General features: G+C 40.3%; 2 protein-coding genes across 2 annotated transcripts in view; one reads left to right on the forward strand and one right to left on the reverse strand.

The window, feature by feature from the left end:
* Positions 1-1,302, reverse strand: part of adma (adrenomedullin a) — a 2,568-nt gene extending 1,266 nt beyond the window's left edge. Inside the window, exons 1-4 of the mRNA XM_079997220.1 lie at positions 1,178-1,302; positions 433-539; positions 164-289; positions 1-10 (exon numbers count right to left, since the gene is read on the reverse strand). The exon at positions 1-10 is cut by the window's left edge and continues 1,266 nt beyond it. Of these exons, the coding sequence (XP_079853346.1) occupies positions 1-10; positions 164-289; positions 433-527 (231 nt within the window). The 5' untranslated portion in view covers positions 528-539; positions 1,178-1,302. The remainder of the gene's footprint in view (positions 11-163; positions 290-432; positions 540-1,177) is intronic.
* Positions 1,303-3,874: 2,572 nt separating this feature from the next.
* sbf2 (SET binding factor 2) overlaps positions 3,875-24,868 on the forward strand; it is a 104,520-nt gene continuing 83,526 nt past the window's right edge. Inside the window, exon 1 of the mRNA XM_079997881.1 lies at positions 3,875-3,999. Coding sequence (XP_079854007.1) covers positions 3,945-3,999 — 55 coding nt within the window. The 5' untranslated portion in view covers positions 3,875-3,944. The remainder of the gene's footprint in view (positions 4,000-24,868) is intronic.

The following is a 24,868-nucleotide window of genomic DNA, read 5'->3' on the forward strand; positions in this document are numbered from 1 at the left end:
GATGCCGCCGCTGGAGGGGGGGAAGAGAAAGATGAGATTTTTTTTTTTTTTTAATGGGGTGCTTTATGGGGTTTTGTGGGTTTTACTGGGGTTTTATTCACAAAAAAAGAACATAAGGAACTAATGTGATCATCTTTGCATAACGTATGATTTGGGTGTTTACCTAGAATGTGGACTCAGACTGCCCCTGATGTCCTCTGGTCTGACAAACTGCTCAGACGTTGCCGTCTTCTGTGCAGACACGCTGTTAAGATCTCTTCTCAATCTGCTCTCTATCCACACGCTTAGCCTGAGGGAGGAAGGAGGCACAGCATTAATCCAGGGCAGATAAATGGGGGACAGGTGACGTCTCCTGTCAAAGATCTTGCTCGCTATTTGATGAGGCTTAATTGTTTAATTTAGATGAAGGTAAGGACTCCCAAATTAACTCACCTCTTTTTCACCTCTGGGCTCATTTCAAGTTCCACACAGTGGCCTACTGTAGACAGCAGGTAACACGAGAGGAGGGAGTGGAGGATCAGTTTCATCTTTACTCCGACCTGGAAAGTGGGGGGAAAAAAAGATTTTGTTAGTTATTTACTTGTAATATAAATGACTATATAACTCAATAAACTGCCTCATGTGCTGTTATGCATGTAAGACCATCATAGTTACAATGCTGGCAATGGCTTACACAAGAGTCCAAAAGCCAAGTTATTTGCACTTATCATTCATTTATTTATAAAGTTAAGCTAAGGTCAGATTTTGCACGGTTAAGTAAACTTACAACCATGCTTTAGGCCCCAGGCCAATGAAGTGAAGGACACTATCTACCAGTGAGCCTCGCTGACTCCACTCAACCCAGACAAAGTCGTTGCCAACTCAGCTCACTTAATTGATAAAATAATTGAACTAGAAATAGAAAAAAAAAAAAATAATCACATGAAGACTTATTTATTCCAGATGTCTTTTAAACACCTAGAGGCCACCCGGATCCACCCCCACTCCTCACCACCAGCTGAGACACAAAAAGAGCTAAACTCCTTATATAACCCGACAGATAACCTGTCCTTGCCCATACACTTGAGCCCTGACCTCGAAAAAAGACAGGATAAAGCCATCAGCTGGGAACAGGTTAAACAGGGGAAAAAAATAAAAGAAAGACCCCTAATATTTATTTTTTTTTAAGTGTACATACCTGTGATCCTTCAGTGATTCAGTTGGATGAAATAACAAACACTCTTGGTGTAGAGTGAGCTCTCAGATAGTACTCCACAGGTTGGTTGAAGAAGCTGTTGGTGCTGTAGGGGCAGCTGTGACACTCTGTTAATAGCTCTTACACACCAGACGGGGAGGCTTTATACAGGAGGTGGGAGGGGCTCATTGACTCACATACAAAGTCTAATCCCTTTCCCCCTCCCCATGCATTAGAATATTGTTTTGTTGCTCCTATGACTATGAGTGAAAACACCCAACTTTTTAAATATTTTATTTAAAATATATAAAGGAAAAAACGTGTGCTGGGCTTGTTAGGTGAACCAGTCCATATATGTGGTTTTTTTTGCCTGTATTTCAACATTAGAACCCACATGCGAATCATCGGAATCTACATGAGATTAAATAATCCAAAATTGATTATTTCAGAATATGCAACTGGGATACTTGGATACTCCAGGAATGCAAAATCAATGATTTGGTGACTCAACCCAACTGAGGGGAATTCAGCACAAGTGTGTGAAGGGGGAGGTGCAGGAAATCTTATGATCCATTTGAAATGTGGAGAGATTGACGTAGAGACATATTTGAACTTAAGGTCATGGTTTATTTGTCCACCATGGTACTCCATCCAGTCTAATAAAAGCCCGGCAATAAGTCGGTGAATGGGCTTGAGATACGTATATAAGGAGGCAAACATTGTGGAATTTATTAAATGTAGTAATGCCCGACTGTTATCTTACGTACAATGTCCCGTGTGTTTGTTAACAAAGCAAATATTTCACTGACAACCAGCCATTTGATTTATTTGGATATTTGGATAATCACTTAGAGGAATTTTACAATTATCTAAAAATAAATCAAGAGCCAGGCTCTGGCTGAGGACAGTAATCCACCGAATATGAACCATATTGGCTTAAACTACCAAAATAATAATCTGATTTACAACTTTCAAAATGTATGTTTAATATGACTTCACATTTATTCTCTGGAACGCACATGCGGGAATCTGTCCAGAGATAATGAAGCAACGCAGAGTCTACATGTCTGCCTTCACGGCTCAGAGGATGATTTGAGTAAGGCAAAGCAGTGAGTCACTTTAAAACTACACAACTTTGAAACGAAAACAAGGCCTGTGCCAACGTGGGGGTCACAAGGAAGATGTTGATTACATCTCCCTGGGGGCAAACAGACAAATCAGATGCCACCAGGATTCGCTATTTAGGGGAAAATCTTACAGTCATCCTAGCCCCTCACCTATAGTTGTATAGGATACACAGAGTATATTCTATATACTGTATATAGAGCAAGTCAAAATGATCTAAAAGTGCCTTTTTGAATGTTTTTATCTTCTTTTTTTCCACAGAGGAACCTGGTGCATTGACTTTAATTACATTAAACATGTTGTTTCACTCCCAATTTGTCATTTTGTTTTCCAATTATGTTTATTTATTTCATCCTCAGACTCTGACATAGAAACATTTCATTTATTTATATCTCACAAAGCCTTACAGCACATGTAATATGATAAAATAAGCACATATGAAACACATTATCCCCAGCCCAGGAAAATGCTCATAATGATAATTGTCTTGAGTAAGTAAGATGGCTGCAGGTTGTGCAACCATGACAAAATATGTGTGCTGCTCTCCATCTCCATATATAGGCCTATAGCACTCCCCATTAATTGGCCGACTGACACTGACTCATGCAATGTTTTCCGAGACATTTACCTATTCATCTACCTATTACCTACCTGTGGAGGTCAGAATATAACAAACTAAACTCATAGAAAATAAAAATAAAAGATAACGTACTGTAAGGAGTTCAAAAAATTAAATTCTTATTTATGATAACATACTCTTGACCGACTTGCCAACAGGTGTGTGTGTGTGTGTGAGCAGGTTTTTTACTTTTTCTTTTTACCAATATGACATGCACACGCTCTCTCACGTCTTCGGTTTTCAGAACATTTTTATGTTATTATAATAATAATAATAATAATAATAATAATATAAATATATTATGTCATATCTATAATTATCGTTAATATTGCAAAGTACTTAATTTATATTACACTTCGATTTGATTAAAATTTAAATGCCTTATTAATTCATATGTAGTATATGTTTTGAGCACGATGGTTAATGAACTTAATTGAAATTGAGAGAGAGGGAGGGAGAGAGAGAAAAGGTATTTAATTTTTTCCGATTTATTGACCAAGCGCTCTATTTTAGTGAGCCTCAATTCATTGTTCATATCACATATCTAGAAAAAGTAAATGTTATGTTTTCTTTCCTTCTCCCTTGCTTCAGTGTAGGCCTCAGGGCTGAAGACCGAGTTATTATATTATATTAGTATCTATACTATTAGTATAGTGTTTTTCATCGTATAAAATGAACGTCCTCCGGGTTTTTTTTTAAATGTTTTATTTACGATGTGAAGTCTTTTCAGAAAGTGACGTTTGGAAAAGTGACGCTTCCAGTGTGTGTGTGTGTGTGTGTGTGTGTGTGTGTGTGTGTGTGTGTGTGTGTGTGTGTGTGTGTGTGTGTGTGTGTGTGTGTGTGTGTGTGTGTGTGTGTGTGTACACTAGACAGCCCACGCCCAATGGATGTCGCCTGCCCTAAGTCCTTCTGCGCAGGCGCACTGGCGCTCCTGTCAAACAAAATATATAAAAAAAAAAATGGCTGTGCTTTGGAGGAAAGAAAAATGCTGAATTGTGTCGCCAAATCTCGGGAAAAACGGAAAACATGGCTAGATTGGCAGACTACTTCATCGTCGTGGGATACGACCACGAAAAAGCCGGTGAGTGACACGTCCGAACGGGCCCGGCGCGACCGCGGCTCCCGCGGGCTGAGGTTTGTCCAGGCCGCCATGGTGGTTGTTGATGGTCGGCGCTGTTAGCCTGTTAGCCTAGCCGCACGGCTAGCGTCTGGGACAGTCACACTTTCTACCTCCGTGCTGCGCGCCCTCGCAGCCAGAGACCGACCCCACGCTCACCGTTTAACCCCCGAGCAGCTTTCAAAATCTTCCCAAATGTTCACCCGATGGTCGCTTTCTGTTGCGACTCGGAGCGAGAGTCTCCCATATCCTGTCCCTGTCGGTTGTGATCCTGTCAGATCATGCTGGGGTGGCAGTGATTTCGCTGGCTTCTCAGTGGATCACGGCGGTCATCCACACCCTTTCCCCGCTTCAACTCGCCTCCACGTCCAACCTCGGCTTTGGCTTTGTACCGGCTGGGTTCGAGTCCCAACGACCGACGTGGGTGCGGGTTTAACTCCTGCCATGTTTCAAGTGTGTTTGCTCAAGAGTCCCAACCGAGAGAGAGAGTGCGGGCTTCAGTCCGGCTACGTTTAAAGTGTGCCCATTTAAAATCAACCCCTTGTGATTTTATGGAGTGTGTTTTTTGTTTTTCTATGTGTTTCATGCCTTCATATAAAGGACTGTGAATTGTTGTATCTACCTGGCCCCCTGCCTTGTGGTTATTGTACGAGTTGTTGACGCTTCTCCGGTGTAATATTTTTGTTTTTGCCGGGAGATGATGGGCGTACACTGCTGCAAAACAAGGCAGTCCTTGGAATGGTCCTTGATTTGAAAAGCCTTGCTTCATGGCAGACTACACTTTCTTGTTTGCCTGTATCTTGCCTTTATATTTCTATTGTGCAATTAGATAATAGAGCTCACTTTTATGTGTTGCATTTTGTATTGCACTGCTGTGGAAGAGGATGGCAACCAAACATATTGCCATGTAAAAAGAAATGAGTGCAGAGATGAATGTAATTGAACAGAATTAAGACTTTATCCCAAAATTTTGACAGTAAACTAAGAATTCGGTCTTCTCAGAAATCAAATCAAATAATGTTCTTCACGTTCAACACACCTTCCGTGCGCTGATGTGAAGTTTCACTGTGCTTAAGTACACCCAAGTTAAAAAAACGAGCAAACAATACCTTTGAATTGATCTAGATACATATTACAAAGTATAGGCCCATTAAATGTACCATAATACCTTGTCATTTACTGGTGGAGAGTAATGCGTTTCATTAAAATACCATGTAATTTAATGTTTAAAATGACAAAAAAATACATTACAAAAATACAAAAGGTTTTTTTTGGGGTGTTTGGGTGCTATTTTATCAGCATTACAGTTTGACATGGCCGTTTGCCATGTTTATAGTGACCAGACACCGTATGATGATGAAGCGTGAAGTCTAGAACAAGGGTCATTGTGTCTAATGACTTGCTGACAACCTGTAACATATAATATCTAAGCCATATAAAACAGGCCTACTGCTGACCAATAAACAGAGATAGATTTTTACCTATGGCCTATACTCATCTGATATCTCTGGGGAATTGTCATTACTGTTAATAATATAGACTTTCTGCAGGTTACTTTAAACAGAACTTTTAAAGAGACCTTGCTTTCTCTAACCATGCAAAAGAATGCTCTCTTCCCTGACATCAGCAAGTAGTTTTCAGCTGGTCTTGTTGGAGCGTACATCTTTCATTAACTTTTGCCTTTTAGATTGAATGATGTCTCAAACAGTGCGCCCTGCGGGCTAGGAGCAGAAGGGGTATCCACATGAGCTGCATGTCCATCAAGTCATGTGACACATGCCCATGGGTACCCGTCAAAATTACAGAACAGGGTTGTTGTTGTTGAAAACTTGTGGAAATCTGAATATTATTCCTTTTGGTTCCATTTAGACATTCTATAAAAGCAATAGACAAAATATATAGAAATAACTTATACTAATAACATGCATTTCAAGTTCATACAATTTAAATATCGCCAATCTCTGATCAAGATATTGTAGCCACTCATTGAACTCTTTATTTCTGGTTTGCAGAAAACAAAACAGGTTCTAAGACATTCATTTAACAGTAACAGAGGAACAAAAATGTCTCTAGCGTATTAAATTATATTATCTTCCATCCAAGGCATGCGTGTCTGACCAATCTAGCTGACTCCTCTCTGTACCCGCAGGCTGCGTGTTATGCCTAATAGATCGTTTCTTTCATCAACCTACAGCATCTCAACTGCTATTGGAAATATTTTTTCGTCCCACACACAGAAAGACACGAGGGTCATGAGTTGTGATTTTTTTACATCTGTACAATGATGAATGATCAACAGTCATGAGCCCCTTTCCCTCATGGAATCTGTTACATTGCTGGATAAATAATATCCGGCAAAAGTAGTAGGTTGTTATTTCCACATTGGCCTCCTTTACGGAAAAGTTTGTATTGAGTCTGTTTCCACATGGATGACTTTTACGGATACATTTCGTAATGCTCACACAAGTGTGAGCGTATCTAATATCATGCGAGACTAGGCAACAGATTTGGTTTTCTTTATAGACCTTCTCCCCATCTCCCCGCCCCTCCCGGACGGACTCGGTTCCCTCCGCTGACGCGGGGGACAGAGTCCTCGTCCCTGGACACAATAACCCTAAACCCAATGTTATTAAATCAGTGTGATCGTTTTCAACCTGTCCTTCACTCTCATGCCTCTGGAGAAGGAACGTTCTCCACCTGTTCCACCTCTCCCTGTCCGATCGCTTCCTCCGACTCCGCACTGCGGTGCAGCCGGCGGGCAAGCTAAGCGCTTGTGCCTGATGTCCCTGCATCGCACCCCTGACTGTAAAAGACATGACTAGGGTCTGAGTGGCTCAAGTGATTCTAAAATAATACAATTTAAGAATATAAAGACCTAGCTTCGTCGAGACTGGACATGTTTCAGTTTCTTGTCTTTGCAAGCTGAGCACCACGGTTCGGACTCGCCATTTTTCCGAATGTTTTTTTTTCTTCTCCCCGACAACCAATATATTTTTAAATATTTGTACAAAATAAATATTTGTAAAAGCCCACTATGTGTGTTTTATTTGGATTCGGCGCCACCCCTTTACAGCAATGTCACTGCTTCCATTTCCACACACTTCCATTCCCAGACGAACCGGCAATTTCCCGGAAATTATACTACTTCGAGAGCGGGTGAATTTTCTGGAACGACTTTTACGGCACATCGATACCGGCTCCTGTTCCCACATGATGCCAATACGCAACATTGCCGGTAAATTTTATGGCTTTCAGTGCAAGTGGGAAAGGGGCTAAAGAGAGAGAGTGCAATGCATGCTAGGTCATGGGTTTTAAGTATGCTGTGACAGAACTAGCCCCTAATAAGAATAAGAAAAGGGGGAGCATTATTGTAATTGGATTTTTTTTTCTCACAACTTCACAAGGAGAATCCACTTGGAAATGATCACAATACTAAAAAAAACACTTGAATAACTTCTATTGTTTCCAGTAGTCCATCTAAAGCTAAGCTGTCAGTCGTTCAGTCAGATTTTCAGATAGGCTCTAGAACCCAACCTGGATATTGTAGAAAAGGATGGCCTAGAAAACAGATGGTTTCTCATTAAGTCAAGCAAGGGATCCTTGCAGAGGCTATTAGGCAGTTCCTGGAACTGTGATGGCTTCTGACCCACTAACCATGACTAGATCACTGTGGATGGATCACTGACAAATCACGTTGAATGTTTAATCAGATTGGTTAAAGGCTTTAGCGACTGTTGGCCAGTGATCAATAGATTGATAGATAGATTCAATCGTCAATCTGCGATTGCCTCCATCGATCATCAAAGGACATTAATGAAAGATTTAATCACTGCGACCTCCCCATCCCCAGCCCTCCGGGGCTCGGGCGCACCACCAGCTGGCCTGTCGGGACATTTAAAATACGATTTAGTTATTGAAGAATGTGATTAACGGTTTAAATGGCTCTTATAATATACACAATATTTTTTACAATATATGCAATATTTTTACAATATATGCAATATTTTTATAATATATGCAATATTTTTTCGGACATTTAGACTAGTCTAAGTTTCAACTTCCATTTAAATGGGGACAGCTAGGGCTGTACCCAACTCAAAATTTAGTAACCCGTTTCTAACGTGCAATAAGATTAAGATATTCGTCTAAGAAGCATTTTCGCTATTATCAGAAGAGACATCCCTCCTGTTTCTCTCTCGTCCGCTCCATCACCGGAGATATGGAGATATGGAGGTATCAGTAAGAATAGAAGTACCGTTAAAATCTTGACAATACCCATTCCTACTCGTGCCTCGTTCCTCGATGCCCCATCCCCGTTCCTCCAAATATAACAACAAAAAACACACTTTTTTTTTGTTGTTGTTTTTTTTTTGGAGGAACGGGGCACAGCGATCGGGGTGCACGTGGAGCCGTGTTCACATCTGGACAATTCACACACACAAAAATATATTTATAATTCCTCATCAAAATGTTATCCCTGTGCATTTTGTAAACTTGTATCTGTTTTATCCTGTCCTGACTGACAAAAAACGACTGCTCGATGTGAAGAACCTCAGTCGCCTGACGGGTGTCAACTGATGATTCGATTAATAGTATTTATTAGGCTGCTCTTAAGTCAGCTGCTTCCTATAATAAGCCAATTTCAGGTTTCAACTGCAATACCCCGCAATTGTGCTCAGTTGTGACGTTGTGTTCGGCAATTACCCTGCTATGTTTATATAAAACACTGAAATGTAGAGATTTGAATCAGGACCAATCTCCAGCACTACTGCATGGCTTTATACATCATTATATCTGATTAAGTGGTTATAAGTGGTTTGGAGATTTGCTACATGTTTAAGCTAACACACCTTACTTTGTACAATAGCAGAAATGCATTTCTGAATGGATCCCTTTTTGATGAACTGTAACTTTTTGATAATCAGACACAAGATTAAAATGGAATAATTAGTGAATCATGTGAAATAATGTTTAATCTATTAAGCTTAGTGAAGTTCACTTAAGAACACATATATTAAAATGTATTAATGGCATACTGGTAATATTTCAGTAGTAGTATTAATAGAGTAAAAATTGCCTCTGGGGACTGATGCGGCCACAATCCATATAATTATATTTATGTATGCTGTAATTAAAACAGATTGCCTGTAGGTTTATTGAATAGCTGCATGGCTATTTATCTTGGTAGTTGGATTATTGTTTTCCCTCATTAGTATGGTGTTGCATACCCTCTTACTTACTGTTTAAGCCTGCATACTATGACACAAAAAATGTAATTTGTGAGGTAAAATAGTTAAGTTTGCCTCCGCTGCCTTACTTTAAGAATTCATGAGATGGTTATCATCACTGCGTATCGAAGTGCTTTTGGAAAGTATGTCAAGGGCAGGAAGTTCAATTTATGCTTATTGTGACATTATGTTCTGGGTTTTCTGCTCTGGACTCGGGGATCAGTTTATGTAACCTAGCACAAACCCGGATTAAAAAATCACAGAGACCTCCAATTATAAGTATATGTAATCCTTCCACATGTGTGTTTATTATTTTTCCACATAGCTGTCTGTAATTCATATTGGGGGTTTAGTGGTACACGTGTGCAAGCTTTGTGACCCAGAGCAATCTGTTTGTCATTGTCTTATTTGTAATGTTCAATGCCTGAATTACTGCACTGTATCTGTAATATATATTAACAGGCCTTTTGCAGATTCAGAAATTATTTTTGTGTGTCTAGTTTTGACACTATTTCCACAGTTGTTTAGGGGGAATAGGTATTTTGTTGTGACTTGACTTGTGTATTTGTTAGGAAGCTGGCTTGGCATACATACAAGAATTAATTTCTGAATAACTGTTTTTACTTGAAAGATAGAACAGTCTAGTTATTTCATTAGTCAGAGTAAAAAGCAAGATAGATAAAAAAGTACATTGTTTCTGCTCCTCGTATTGTTTTTAAATTGGTTTCCATTACTTTCAGCAGTGTTGATTAGCTATTTTCCTTGTTACAGTCATGTTTGCTTGCCCTGAGTTTGTTTTGAACTATTGTTCCCTCATAAGGCTGCTTCTCTATGTGATTGTACAATACAAATTATATATACAGTGGGTGGACAATTTAAAACACGTTTGACAGTGAAGTGATTCAATCACAATTACAAATGCAGCTACAATAGTGAGTCACAGTTGATTGAAAATTAGCAGTATATGTCAGCTATATAAGAGGACAATTTGCAATTTGATATACAAGTTGTCAATCCTATATGAAGCAACTAACTAGGTGTACAGGTGTATCCTTTACGAAAACTGAAGAATTATTAAAATCACAGCAGCATATGCCAAACATTGACAAAGTGCAGGTGGTCAGCTTAGTGGTTGCCAGTCCAAGCTCACCGACAGGGATAGACAGACACTTATAGGATGCCTCAAAAATGACCACAGAATTGAATCAGCACCACTGTGACCGGGCCTCAACAGAAACTACACGTTCCTAAAGCTAAAATTTATGCCCTGGTGTATTGAGCACCGATCGTGAACCCCTCATTACTGGAGAAAAAGTAAGATGTTCTGATTGATTATCTTGCGCCCTATTTTCTACATCCCGAAGAGTTTACATTTGGAGAAAGTAAGAGGATGTTTCCAAACCCCCAATGTGTTTGCCAACTATTAAAGATGGTGGGGGATCCGTAATTGTCCAATAATTGTTCTGCATGATCATATCAAATTGCTTTCATTTAACTTCAGGGATTTGCAGGCTCCGTTGATTGGTTGACCTGGGTTCAGTAGTTTCCTGTTTGGATTCAGAGCTTGTGGTGAGAGTTGCCCTGATGACAATGGAGGCAGTTCCTCTCTGGTCAGCAGGGCTTTGAGTATGATCACTGGAACTGCCACCGGTAGGGAAACTCCATTGGTCATCGTTTCTTAATGTGGAAATGCTAGAGACAATGAGTGTCTATTCCTCCAAAGTTGCACATAAGAGAAAGTGAAAGTCCAAAAAATAATTTACTTCAAATATTTTAAGAAGCAAATGAGGAAAAACAAAACAAGGAAGGAACAAATCAAGAAAGGGAATACCTTTCTATGACCAGTCTACTCTTACTCCTATGTAATCTTTGTTATTTCTTCATATAGGATCATGAAGGATATAGGAGCAATAAGGATGTAACAGTATGAAATTTTACAGTATGGTTTCTACCAAAATACCGCAGCATACAGTATTTCACGGTATTAACTTTTCCCCCTTAGATTTCTGTATATTCAATTAATAAATAGTTATATTATATATATATATATTATATTATATATTTTATTATAAATATTATATAAAAAAAATAAAAACACATGGTAAAGCGACAGGAGAGGCTGAATAAGCGAGCAGAACAGCTTTACGCCAATATTTTACAACACGGTGCTTTACGTTACTTGCCCGCGCCCGATACCTCCTAGGTTGATTCAGGAGCCGGTAGGGCCACCACCCCTTTCCGCTTGACCAGCCGCACCCTGTACACCTGGTCCAACAGCTGTTCCAGCACAGTGCAAGGGCCAGCCACTGGCTCTACAGCTTGGGGTAGAGGCCCATCTTTCTCTCCGGACAGTAGACCCACACTTGGGTCCTAGGCGCAAAGTACGTTCCCCGGCAGCGGGAGTCGTAGACCCGCTTCTGTCAGAACCCGCCGTCTGTTAAGGCTTGCCAGTATCTCCAGAAGTCCTTCAACATAGCATAGAAGATAATAATCATTGTGTTCCATTGTCATGTCCCCCTGTAGGCTGGGCCCTGCAGCCTGAACACCACGTTGACTTGGGTACAGAGTTTACGATTTAATTGGAGGGTGGGGGGGGGGGTGTAGCGGGCGCATGTGCGCGCGCGGATAATTTAGTGTGGCAAATGCAGTCTCCCCGTTCTAGAAGTGCAGGATATATTATGTTCAATTAAAGTATTTACACAAAATCATTCATTTTTTTTTACTAAATTAAGTCCCATATTAACGGAAAGCAACGGGGAGACTTGCGTCCCCACTGTCCCGCATCTGCGTGTAAACCCACTTAAAATAGGCGATTGATTCCCATTGCCAGAAGAGATGCTGTTTTTTTTCTGGTGAGTCACGTTCGACGTCATGAACACTTCGGAAAGGGGCGTGTCATGGTTCCAGTGTGATTGGGAACAAAACAGTAGAGGAGACAGCAACTTAAAGAAACAACAACATAAAACTGTAAAACTTGAAAAAAAGTATTTTGAGCCGTTGAAAGGAATTGTATCGTTAATGAACGACCCAACACTACAGTAGAAGCAGCATGGAGCACTGGCACCATGGACACTCCATGCTGCTGGTGCGCACCTGCACATGGATACTCCGGTCTATTGCTGGGTCATTTGACCTGAGACTGAGACCCGGGTTTTTCCTTTCCCACTGAGGACAAATGCCGGATGTTAGCAGTTGTTACCGGGTTTTTGGTGCAGTGGGAAAGGGGTATCGGTTTTCTGTATTACATTCATTATATACTGTATATATAGTCTAGTGTCTTGTGTTTTCATGACACAGGGATATCAAGTGGGGCAGAACATCTCTTTTAGTTCATATGGTAGTATCCTACTGATCCTTGTTAGATTTTGAGAACACAGATTGCCCCGAGAGAGTAGATTATACTTTAATAGAAGTATAAGCCTTAGATCTGGAATAGGTAAGTATTTATCTATTCAACATCTTGACCTGCAGGAAACAATCAAAAAGGGGCCTTTCAGGTTGTCCCTAGTAAAATGCAGAGCATTTAGGTTTTTTTATCATATGTTTATGAGTCGTTAATAAAGTCATACTGTAGGATCCCACCATCTCCCTGTCCTGTCCAACCCATATAATCTTAGATGTATGTGTCTTTAATTTATCCATATCCTGGTTTCTGACACGAAAAGATAATTTGCTCTCATTTTTTTTACTTCCCAGGGTTGTGTACACTACAGAAAATGTAATTGGATTAAAATGACACACCATAGAGCATCCTGGTGGCTTAACCGAATAAGCCCGCTTACCATACAGTAGGCAAAATGCCTGCAGCGACCTGGGTTCCAGCCTCCAGTCATTTGCTGCGTGTCTCTCCCCCTCTCTACCCCCCATTTCCTGTCTCTCTCCACTGCTCTCTGCAATAACAAAAAACTGCCCAAAAACATCTTAAAAATAAATAAATAACAAAGCCTTCACTTAAATCAGAGATTCCTCCCTGTGAAACAAAGTTCATCTGACGTCTATTCTAGATTTTTATTTTTTTTACGTGAATGTGACCTTTTCAGAAGTGTCTTCCTCTCTTTCCAAATATTATTGTCTCTCTGCATCTGCTTTTGGAAGCTGGAACGCTTCCTGGAATTGGATCTTCATGACATCACCAATTTGTTAATCTCTGATACCCTTTTGTCATGCAAACAACATACAAATACTGCTTTGCGTGCTATCACCTCAGAACTTCAGTCGAGTCTAGTTCTCGGACAATCTCTTAAAACATTTTTTGAAAGGTTTTTGGAGACCTGGTATACTTTATATAACTCTGATATTAACTGGATATCAAGATGATGTGTGGGTTGTAGATTGATTTCAAAAAAATGTTTGCAAATACCTAGGCCTGTCATGATAACTACTTTTGTTGGACAATATATTGTCCCACAAATAATTGAGATTAACGATATTGTCATTTTAAGACCTTTTTTTTTTTTTTTTTGCCACTGAGATAATGATAATATTGTGTGTGTGTGTGTGTGTGTGTGTGTGTGTGTGTGTGTGTGTGTGTGTGTGTGTGTGTGTGTGTGTGTGTGTGTGTGTGTGTGTGTGTGTGTGTGTGTGTGTGTGTGTGTGTGTGTGTGTGTGTGTGTGTGTGTGTCAGCCAGCCAGCCAGCCAGCCAGAGTTTTTGTGAGGGGAAAAAAAAGTGTGGTGCCGGTCAACGTGTCCTGGAGGATTTAAATTTTCCGGACAAACGGGAGAGATTCCGGTCAAATATTATCTGTGTTTATTGAGCTTGAAAACAATTGTTAAGCAGGCTATGTAGAGAATGACATCATCAAGGCACATTTATCATATTTATATTGAATATTCAAAATAAAATAAGTGCCGACAGTAAACGCCATTTAAAAAAATAAATAAATAAAAATTACGAATATTACTACTTAAAATCAAATACAATAAGTAACAAGTGCAGCCACTTTAATTAACATTTCACTAACATAAAATTTTGATCAAATCAAAAACAAAATAAATATGGCAAGTAGGTCTTAATAAATAATAAAGTTTGTGGTGTTGTCTGTCTTCTCCGGGATGTCCCGTCGACATATTTTACACAATGGATAATTAACGTCTGCTTTGAGTCGGAACTTAAATTTCCCCCAAAAAAACCCAAAAAACTATGGATGTATGTGCCCAATGACGCATCATCTTTCTGCTTCTCCGCAGAGTTCTCGACGCCGCGGCTCTCTCTCCGCTCCGTCTGTGTCTACTGTGGTTTACAAGTGCAACTTGTCCACGGGGGAGGGGGCGGGGGTTAGTTCTATTTCGTGATCATGATTGGTCAGAGGTGAAGCTTTCGGAACAGCTTCAGATCGTCCAAACTGATTGATCCCGGTCAAAAACCGGCAATTACCGTATAACGAGCCCTTGTGGCAGCGCGACGAGAAATGACAGCGAAACGTGTCTCAACATTTATTTGTGGATTTAGAAAAACGTTTTGTGTCTCTGATTTTTTTTAAGCCTTAATACAGATTTGTAGATTGTAGTATTTATTGATCTTTTCCCATTTGTATTTTGTATTTATTGCATTAAATGTATTTGTGATTTGTGACACAGAGTTCACTTTCAAAAAACACGTTATGGAAGGCCACATTTCATCATTTGGCTGGCGCTTTTGTTCAAAGCTATTTCCAAATATTTTTTTTATAAGTTCAAATATAAGTTGAGTAGTTACGGATATAAAAACAGATTTATGTCACGAGCAGCAGAAAGCAGCATGTCGTTTTGGTCGTAAATTCCCATGTGACTTGAATGCAGCATGGTGGCAGAGAGTGCACCGTGGACTCTAGTGTAGATAAAAGTCAGCCAGGTACTATGATAATGGTCACTGTGAAAACCCCAAAAGATAAGGAGGAGATCCAGATTTCGAAGGTTTTTCAGTCGCAGAGGTACTGTTCAGGTTTTGTCACATTGATAATTGGAGTGGTGGCGTCGCTCCCCAGCACTGTGGAAAAACACATAGGCGCGGCCCCCCAAATGTTATAATGTTAGGGAATACCTTGCTGTTTATTCTGGTATCATGTTGGCAACATTCCTATGTAAACAAACACGCATGTAAATACAACGGGCAATTTTCGAGGTCAGAATAATAATCAAGGTCATATCCAGATATTGTACTATAAGTTGTTAATATTAATTATCGCAACAGGCTTACAAATACCCAAATTTTGTGTTTTTTCCAGTTGCTTTGGCAACACTTGCAAAATAGTGTGATGATACTGGAATTTCTAACTTCGATAAAATATCCTGAAAAATATCAATATTCGATACCATTTCCGATACCACTGGGAACAATTCAAACAACATTGAGGGCATAAAAGTTTTTATTTTTATTAAAAGACACATATAACATGGCTATAACATGACAACAGGTCCGACTTTCCTTTTTGGTCTAGTTGCAGAGAACAGTAGATGACTGTAGTAGACATTAACAATAATAAGAAGTTTTTACATTAATGAAAACAATGTTCTACTTCAGGTAGTGCCCTCTTCAAAAGCCTCTTGAGATGTCACACAGTCACATCTCTACTTTCATAAAAATATTATATATTATTGTCTGATAGTATCCGATATTTCCTCATAGGTTTTTGCTTCTTTTGGTATTCCCCTGTGGTCATATGAAATTATTCGATTTTAAAAAAGAAAAAAAATAATAATGTTAAAATAAATTATATATTTTTCATTATTATAATTAAATTTAAAAAATTAAATGTATTTAAATATTTCAATAAAAAAATGATTCCACGTGAATGTTTCAGTTAAACTAGAGGGCTAACGAGCTAGCATTAGCTTTGGCACGGGTTTCCCATACTTTCCCTGTGGGCTGGACGGCTAGAACGGCTAACAGAGCTAGCGATGGACACTGAGCTGAAGATCTGCCACAAGTTGCAGAGCAGCTGGTGCCGCAATATCGATGGTGTGGAAAATGGGTTTTGAAACTTGGGTTGGAAATGTCATTGTAGATCTTTTGATGCTATCGAATGCAGGCTTGGGCGATCGTGCAAAATTCAAATCTTTAAAATCTTTGATTGATGATATTATCGGAGGGTGAATGTATTTTAATGCAGCAAATCTGGTCTTCCCATTAAAGAAGTGCAGGATTTATTATTAACACGTAAAGTATTTACACAAAAAGATCCCGTTTTTACTAAATTAAGGCGCACAGCAACGGAAAGCAAGAGGGAGGTGTGCAGTTTTTCTCTGTTTGGAACGGGATGGAACTGGACAGTCCCTTAACTCAGTTCTATTCGTTTCATACAAGTAGGAAACAAACAAAAATGAATAGATCTAAAACAAAAACACTGCGAGCGCAGGGTGCACCGCTGTCTAGAGGAGGAATAAAAAAAACAAACCGCTCTTTCTCTCGATGATATTATATATTTCTATATCATAATCACAAGATTTGCATGTTGAGCGTGAAAGTGAGATCCGATCACAAGTGGTTACTCGACAGCTCTGAGCGGAGAGGACGTGAGCCCCCTCTCTTCCCCTTTCCCTCTCTCCCCTCGCCCTCTTCCCCTCTCTCCCCTCTCCCTCTTCCCCTCTCTCCTTCTCTTCCCCTCTCTCCCTCTTCCCCTCTCTCCCTCTCTTCACCTCTCCCTCTTTCCCTCTCTCCCTCTGCCCCTCTCCCTCTTCCCCTCTCTCCCTCTCTCCCCCTCTCCCTCTTCCCCTCTCTCCCTCTCCCTCTTCCACTCTCTCCCTCTCCGCTCCAGTTTCAGAACACAGTAAACTGCACTTACACTGGTTCAATGCTCTGATTTTTCCTGGCGGAAACAAAGAATTTAAGAAGTGAGGTATGGAAATAGTATTGAATTATCGATACTTTTGACTACCTTACTTGCAAACTAGTTTTGAACCCGTCTATCTTTTTTTGCTGCACAACTGGGCTACAGTAATGCAGCTTAGGGGTTGACATGGATGTGACGTAAACTGGCGGCTCACAGTCCACTGGGGGCCGTGTCCATACTCTAGATGGTAAAATAAGCCCTGGGCTGATTTATAGAACCACTCTGCTATACGAGCAGTCAGAAAACGAATGGAGCCTTTTGCAAGAGTAGAAACATCTGCTCTAATCAGGGAAGACTAACAACCTTTCATTGCTTACTTCTGAGACAGTGCAATGAAACAGAAATAAACGATGTGCTCTGTTCAGATTCTTTTCTCTTTTCTTGCTCCTTTTTCAGTCATTGCTCTGTGTGAGCACAGGTGTGACTTCGTTGTTGTCCCGGTACACATTTGTCTTTGTCCTAATACATTTGTTTGCATATGTGTGTGTACCTTGTTGCAGGCCTGAATAACACCTTAAGTTCGGTGAGGGCTGTTGAGGGAAAGGTGCTCTTACATTATTGCGTTTTGGGCTCATTTAAAGAGACCTATTGTGCAAAACTCACGTTTTCAGTGCTCGTGCAGGTAGGTTGACTGTAGCGGTCAACCGATATGGGTCTTTCAATGGCCGATGCCGATATTTGGAGAGCGGGGTGGCCAATGGCCGATATATATAATGCCAATATCATCTTGTTGTTTTTTTTGCATCTGATAAAATACAACAATTTAATAATAATAACAAATGAGACACAAAATTGCTGAACATTAAATTTACATTTATTTCAAGTTCAAGAGATTATTTGTCACATACATACACATACGGTCGTACATATATGCAGTGAAATGTCATGACACCCGATGATTACGCACAAGCTCTATAAGCTCGAAAAATACTCAAATGTGCGTAATCGACACGTGGCGCTTGCTCAGGCGGCCGCAAGGGGCGGCGCCACAATCGCGATTCTGGGTTCTATAATTCTAGGTAGATAACACTAATGTTATTATCCGCATTGTCTCTGCAGTGCACTTATTTTAAATAAATGTATCAACTAAATAAAAAACAAAACAACTAAACTTACAGTATGAATGAAAAATAAATAATTATAAATGCCGTCATAGACGGCATTTATAATTGTTACAGACGTGCAGGATAATAATATTTATAAGTGAAGTTTTTCCACAAAAACATCCCGTTTTTACTAAATCGAGTCCCATAGCAACAGAAAGAAACGGGGAGCCGGTGTGAGGCGGCGCGGGACAGTGGGGACACACAGGCAGGCATGTGCAGAGAGGGGTTGAGGGCGCCCGACTACCTGCCCCTTGATGTCCATGGTGCCCTTTTTATGTGCCACGTATATTTTTCTTTAAGCGTGAATGGGCATCGAGGTAGCGGATTTCCGCGATCGGAACGCCCACGATGGTGCGCATCAGGGACCTCGTGATCTGCGCGCCGCTGTGGGTTCCCCATGCCGCTCTGTTCCCTCATTGAACCAAAACTAAATAGAACCATGTTGTCTATAAAAAATGTTCAATACAAGTTAGGAAACACACATAAATATATAGATCTAAAATAAAAATACAGAAAAAACGGAATGCACACACGGTGCAGCTCTGCCTGGAGGAGAATAAAAAAACTCCACTCGGATTCTCTTGAGTTAGGTTTACGGTTTGCCTCAAATGCAAAGTATTTTGAAACAGCACTCCTGCTGTTTTCATTCAAAACCAGTCGCGGAGGCTCTGCACGTGCCATCTTTAATGAGCTAACACCATAACAAACTGAAGCGCATGAGACTATTGAAGAGAGCGAGTGAGTGAGAGGAGGCAGGGCTATGTGGGCATTGCAGCGGTGTATGTGACTCGGTGTAGGGAGAAGAAAGAGCGAGGAAGCGCAGCTGCTACCGATATATCCAAAGTGTGGAAAATGAGCATTGAAACCGTTTCAAATCTTATATTTTGGAGACCAGTCTGTAGACATTTTTTGTTTCTCGGCCTTGTGAGCGCAAGCATCAGCCGATGCCGATTATCTCAAATTGGGCAAATTTTGGCCCAATTAATCGGCTGACTGATCAATTGTTTGATCACTAGTTGACTGGCACTGTAGGCTACGGTGCTTGATCAACTCTGCGGTTCTCCAAACAAAATCGTAGATAGCTATATTTTATTTTTCGATGTTTCTATTATTGAATGAAACAAAAAAGCCCCAAGCCCCACCATATCCCACAGTGCTCCAAGCTCTGCACTGCTCCGGACACCACGGTGAAGGTCGGAACAAACTTTAAAATTAGGCCTTGTGATATGAGTGAAGATTCAGCAACTGGATTACTTATTTCTTGCCTCAAATTTGTTTCTTGCCTCAAATTTCCAAATTTGGAAACAGATTTACTAAGGTGAAATCAGTGAAAAATTTCCAATGTTTACATTTTGTTGAATCTTAAAATATTCAATAATCAAGTGTTAAATTAATGTGCAATATGATGTACGCATGATAGCTTCTTCCATTAAAAATTGTAGTGAGTGAAAAAATATGTTTAGTTCCACCCACAGTAACTGAATCTAACTCCAATTATAACCCAGTATCATGTTTCTCACGTTTATAACAAATTACATTTCATGAAAATCGGTTCAGAATTAGGCAAGTTACAGTCGATTTCATAGAAAAGTCTGCATCTCACAATACACATTGCATTTTACTAGCGGTTCTTGACCGCTCCAATATGGTGGACAATCAGACGCATAGCGGCTACATACAGCAGCTCAGTCAACACAATAGCAGCAACATAGACGAAAACATGACGTAAAAAACAGCACGCATCTGTCTTGTCTATCTCCTTTTCACTCCAAGTCTCCATCAAGATTTAGGGAATTATTTCTTTAAATGTAACAGCGACAATAAAACTGTGTTCCACTATGATTGTTCACATGCGTGCCGAACCGTGGGGTGGGCGACGGTACGGACGGATCGTACGGATCACGGATCATCAAGTTCCACTACACCGCCAATTGGTAGAGACCATTGAGATAGAAAATAACATTAGCACGTTAGTTGGCTATACTGTAGTTACTCAGGTGTTAATACCGTCTAATAATCATGTTTGGTAGAGGTCAAATCTCTGTCATCGTAGTAGCCAAACTGGACAAAAAAGGTAAAAAAGGTAAAACACATGTAATGTGAACATGCTTAGTTGTCATGGCACAAGTGCACAGATCTCCATCCTGACACAAACCATCAGTATCTGATATGGCTATGGTTCACATAGTCGTCATTAGTTGTAGCTTGTGTTCATGATATGGGGTAGTATTCATAATTTGGTATCAAAAGTTACCAGGCACTTTTATGAGTAGTCTGTTGGATACAATGATTTATTTAGCCCTACATTAAGTGTATTATTAATAAACCTTCAATAAACAGGGAACGGTTAGCCAGCGGGGGGCGGGGCTTCAGGGCTCGGCGACTGAGTCACAAATAGTGTCTTTCCCCGGTGTATGACTTTAAATGGCAGTTTCATTTTCCATTGTGAAACACAGGACTGAATCGTTGGCATTAAATACGCAATCTTTGTTAAACCGTGCCTTTAAAAGGTCTTCAATTTTGAACGGTATGTACAAGTCCCTTAAATGCTATATATCTGCCTACCGAAATAAACTAGCCAATCTTAGAAGGTAAGGCAAACCTTTAACAAAAATTCAGCCGTGTCAAAACTGATCTCAAAACATGTTGTTGATAAAGTCACTTGTTAAAGTACCAGGAAAAGTACAAGGGGAAACATAGTTGTACAGTTCTACAGCTTAATGGCTTTGTTTATAGTCTGGTTTCACAACTTCACAAGACATCTGCTTTGTGCTTTTACAAGTTTTTCTATTCTACCCTTCCATTATATCACATGGTGATGATAAACTAGGTACCCTAATTTTACTATTTGGAATGATAGCCTATTTGTGCTAAGTGTTTTTAATGTAACTTTACGTCCTCATTTAATTTAAACAGTCTTCCAAGAAACGTTTTTTGTTTTTTGATTTCCATTGCAATAGAGAGTAGGATTTAGTATTTTGGGGGAATTCCTCCACCTTGGTTATTGCTAGCGGATGTTGAAATTACCATGGTCATGTTCAGGCCTGGGTTCTATTAGCCCGTCCAGTGGTGTTCTTCATTGTTATCAGGGGGCAGTATCTGACAGAAGGGCTTGCTTTAATACAGTGCATAGTGGAATGGCAAGAATGTGCTCATGTATTGTCATTTATTTGGTGATTTATTATTCATTGGTGAAATTCAGAAATGGAAAACATGTGTATCAGAGGGGACTGTACAAGTCCTCGGACTGTCTAATGCATTATCTGTACAAGAGTACAGTTAAATAATGTAACTGGCAACCCGATCCAGTTTTGCTAAAACTAGCACTACGCATAGTTTACATAATTACAAACAGGCCCCATCCATGACCAGTGTGTGGAAATCCAACCTCCCCCGACACATCAAGATCAGTTTCTTCTCTGCGACCCTGGAGTCCGTTTTCCTATACGGCTGCGAGTGCTGGACACTGACAAAGTCCCTGGATGGGTGCCACACCAGAATGTTACGTGTGGTACTGAACATCAACCAGGACGAACACATTACCAACCAACGTCTGTATGGGGCACTACCCAGTGTATCAGAGAAGATAGCAGTAAGGAGCATGAGATTAGCAGGCCATTGCCACCGCCACCGAGAACTCCCGGCCAAAAAGCTTGTACTGTGGGAACCAACACACGGGCATCGATCAAGAGGACGTCAAGCATCTACCTATGTGGACGTGCTAAGGAAAGATGCTGGTGCGCAAAGCACAAAGGAGCTGGCCAGATGTATGGAGAACAGGGATGACTGGAGACGCCGATGGAAGCTTCGTCTGAGAACGACGTAGAGAGAGAGATTCATGGTCTCTATTAGAGATGGGCCGATCATATGATAGTCGTAATCGGATTAGTATCCATAAAATGTACCTCAATAGTCGTGATCGGATGGTTGGAATCTGAATCTGAGCCACTCGCTTTTATTGTGAAAAAAAAAACAAAAAAGAAAAAAACGGGATAGTCTGAATAATAATGGGAAGACTTGTGTATATGTGTAACGTTAAGCTATTTGCAATTGTACACTAGCAGGCTAGCGCTTGCTAGCTATTGCTAACAATTAGCTCGTAGTGTCAGTGCTGCTTCTTATATCCCTCCATCTTAAGCAGCACTTAACCATAAGATTCTCTATAGGTTAGCAGAGCAGTGATTGTCGATGGTAGTAGTGTCCGTGCACCAAGCTTTTTTCACATAAATGCACAGTCCCCCAACTCTGGTCCTACCAGAGTCATCAGTTGTTCTATCTGCCCAGACGTAGCACCCCTTTAGCTTAATGGCACTATCGAGAACGCCACTGTTGAGCCATGTTTCTGTGAAAATCATGATGTCACAGTCCATAATCTCTTTGTGAGTGGTGATCTGCAGCGGCAGCTCATCTATATTGTTGGGTAGAAAGCTGGTGAGGAGTTAGCTTTAGCCTAGCCCTTAGCTCTCCTCTCTACCCCCGCCCTTGTTTACGGTCTCGATGGCACCTGCGAGCACTTGCGGTTGGCGTAGCCGGGTTGGTGGCCTCAAGCGTCTTGGCAATCTCGGGAATGACTTTGAGATCGCCAAAAAAGTTGTCAATATTGCAAGATCCAATGTCCAAAAGTTCCTGTCGGCTGTACGATGTGTATGCAAGACTGTTCTGAGTGAACAGACGGAATAGAACAAATAGAATAGGCAGATAACTCCAAATTTTTCAGAATCTGGAGAGGCGCTGAGCCTCGCGTTGTACACGCTAGGCTTGAGCAGATTTACGATTAAAATCGTCTAGCAGTGATCGACTCCATCGATCACGATTGACATTCATGACCGACGTTTTTTCAAATGTTTTCTATCCGCCAGGAAAAATCTGAGAATTGAAACGGTGTAAGTACTGTTTATCATGTTCTGAAACTAGGAGGGAGAGAGAGGGAGAGAGAGGGAGAGAGGGAGAGAGGGAGAGAGAGAGAGAGAGAGAGAGAGAGAGAGAGAGAGAGAGAGAGAGAGAGAGAGAGAGAGAGAGAGAGAGAGAGAGAGAGAGAGAGAGAGAGAGAGAGAGAGAGAGAGAGAGAGAGAGAGAGAGAGAGAGAGAGAGAGAGACTCCGCTCAGAGCTGTCGAGTAACCACTGGTGATCGGGTCTCACTTCCCCTCTACATTCCTGAACAGAGACTTTGAGGGGCAGGTGCTTAAAAAAAAAAAAAAAGTGGGGACACGTCTCCCCGTTGCTTTCCGTTACTATGGGACTTAACTTAGGAAAAACTTGATGTTTTTCTGTAAATACTTTACTTGTAGATAATAAATCCTGCACTTCTGTAACAGGGAGACCATATTTGCCACATTACATTACTTACTATGCGTGTGCGCATTGACAAAATTATTATCCGTAGCGGATAGTCGTTTCATCCGCGCAATCGGCCCACCCCTAGTCTTTATCATTGATGGAGGTCAAGATGATATATGTTTATTAATGTATTCGTTAATAGGTTAAAGGTTGCAGGTGCAGAAACATAAGACTTATTTGTGTTGGGACGGAATAACTGCAGGGTTTGGTTCACATATATTGTTCTAGATACTAAGAGTTTCATGTATTTCACTCCTGATGAAAACTTGAAGTGATCCCAACACAAGCCAATGACAAACATAAGCTGATTCTGATCTATTAGTCTATGAAAACTGGAAATGAACCACGATGTTTTGGAAATATTTTTTCGTGCATTTCAGAATAGGCTCTCCAGAGCTTTCCTTTTCCGGATACATAAAAATGTAATGAGAGATGATCGGGTAAGGAAGTTCAATTTCCTTCAAATCAATACCTGGACATTTAGACTCAATCTAATGGATTGAGACTGTTGGGAATTTAGGCACAATTTAAGGCCTGAACTAATGTTTTTCCTCAAGAACAGCAAAAATCCATTATAGCATTCCTCTGTTTCCCCTTATTGGTCAAATAAAACATTAAAAATTGGCTCCATAGCCTTAATTTCTCCTCTCATTCCAAATTTCCCCTTTCCCTGGAGAATAGAAACAGTTGTAATTGAATGCGAGTTGAAGAGCTTAAAATAACTCTGAGATGAAGTCATAGTGTCCAGCAATCCAGTGTGACAAACTGCACGTTGAGCAACCATCCTTAAAATGCTGATTTTGGCATGTTGACAAAATGAGTACTCGTCTCTTAATTAGATTCAGTTTACTTTTATTATCTTTCCAGAGTGTTTTTGTGGTTTGTGGTTATTGTGTACGTTCGTAATAACTGTCAAATATTTTCTTTTTATTCATTTGTGTCTCGTTATAAAACTCTGGCATGATTTATTACATCAATTTAACTTACCACGTTACGTGAAGTTGTGTGCGTGCCTTAAATGACCTGGCATGGACCTATTGGTAGTCAATACAATACAGTGATAGAAGCGATAGGTCGATAGGAATGTGTGTATCGAGACACTATTTGAATTGGGATGCTTTTTATTGGCCATATATAATCATTTCAACTATTTAAACCATCACAGAGAATTAGGCAGTTTCAAAGGGTTTTTTCTTGCATTTCTTTAAGTGAAATTGCATACATGGGATCTGATCTAAAATCCCTTGTGATGATAATAAGTGGGCTACACACAGAAGCCCAGTTTAGCCAAACACCTTCACAAACGTGTCCCTGTGCACATACAGCGCCAATATACATTTATATTACATTTC

This window comes from Zeus faber, assembly GCF_960531495.2.
Source record: "Zeus faber genome assembly, chromosome: 3".
NCBI lineage: Eukaryota > Metazoa > Chordata > Actinopteri > Zeiformes > Zeidae > Zeus > Zeus faber.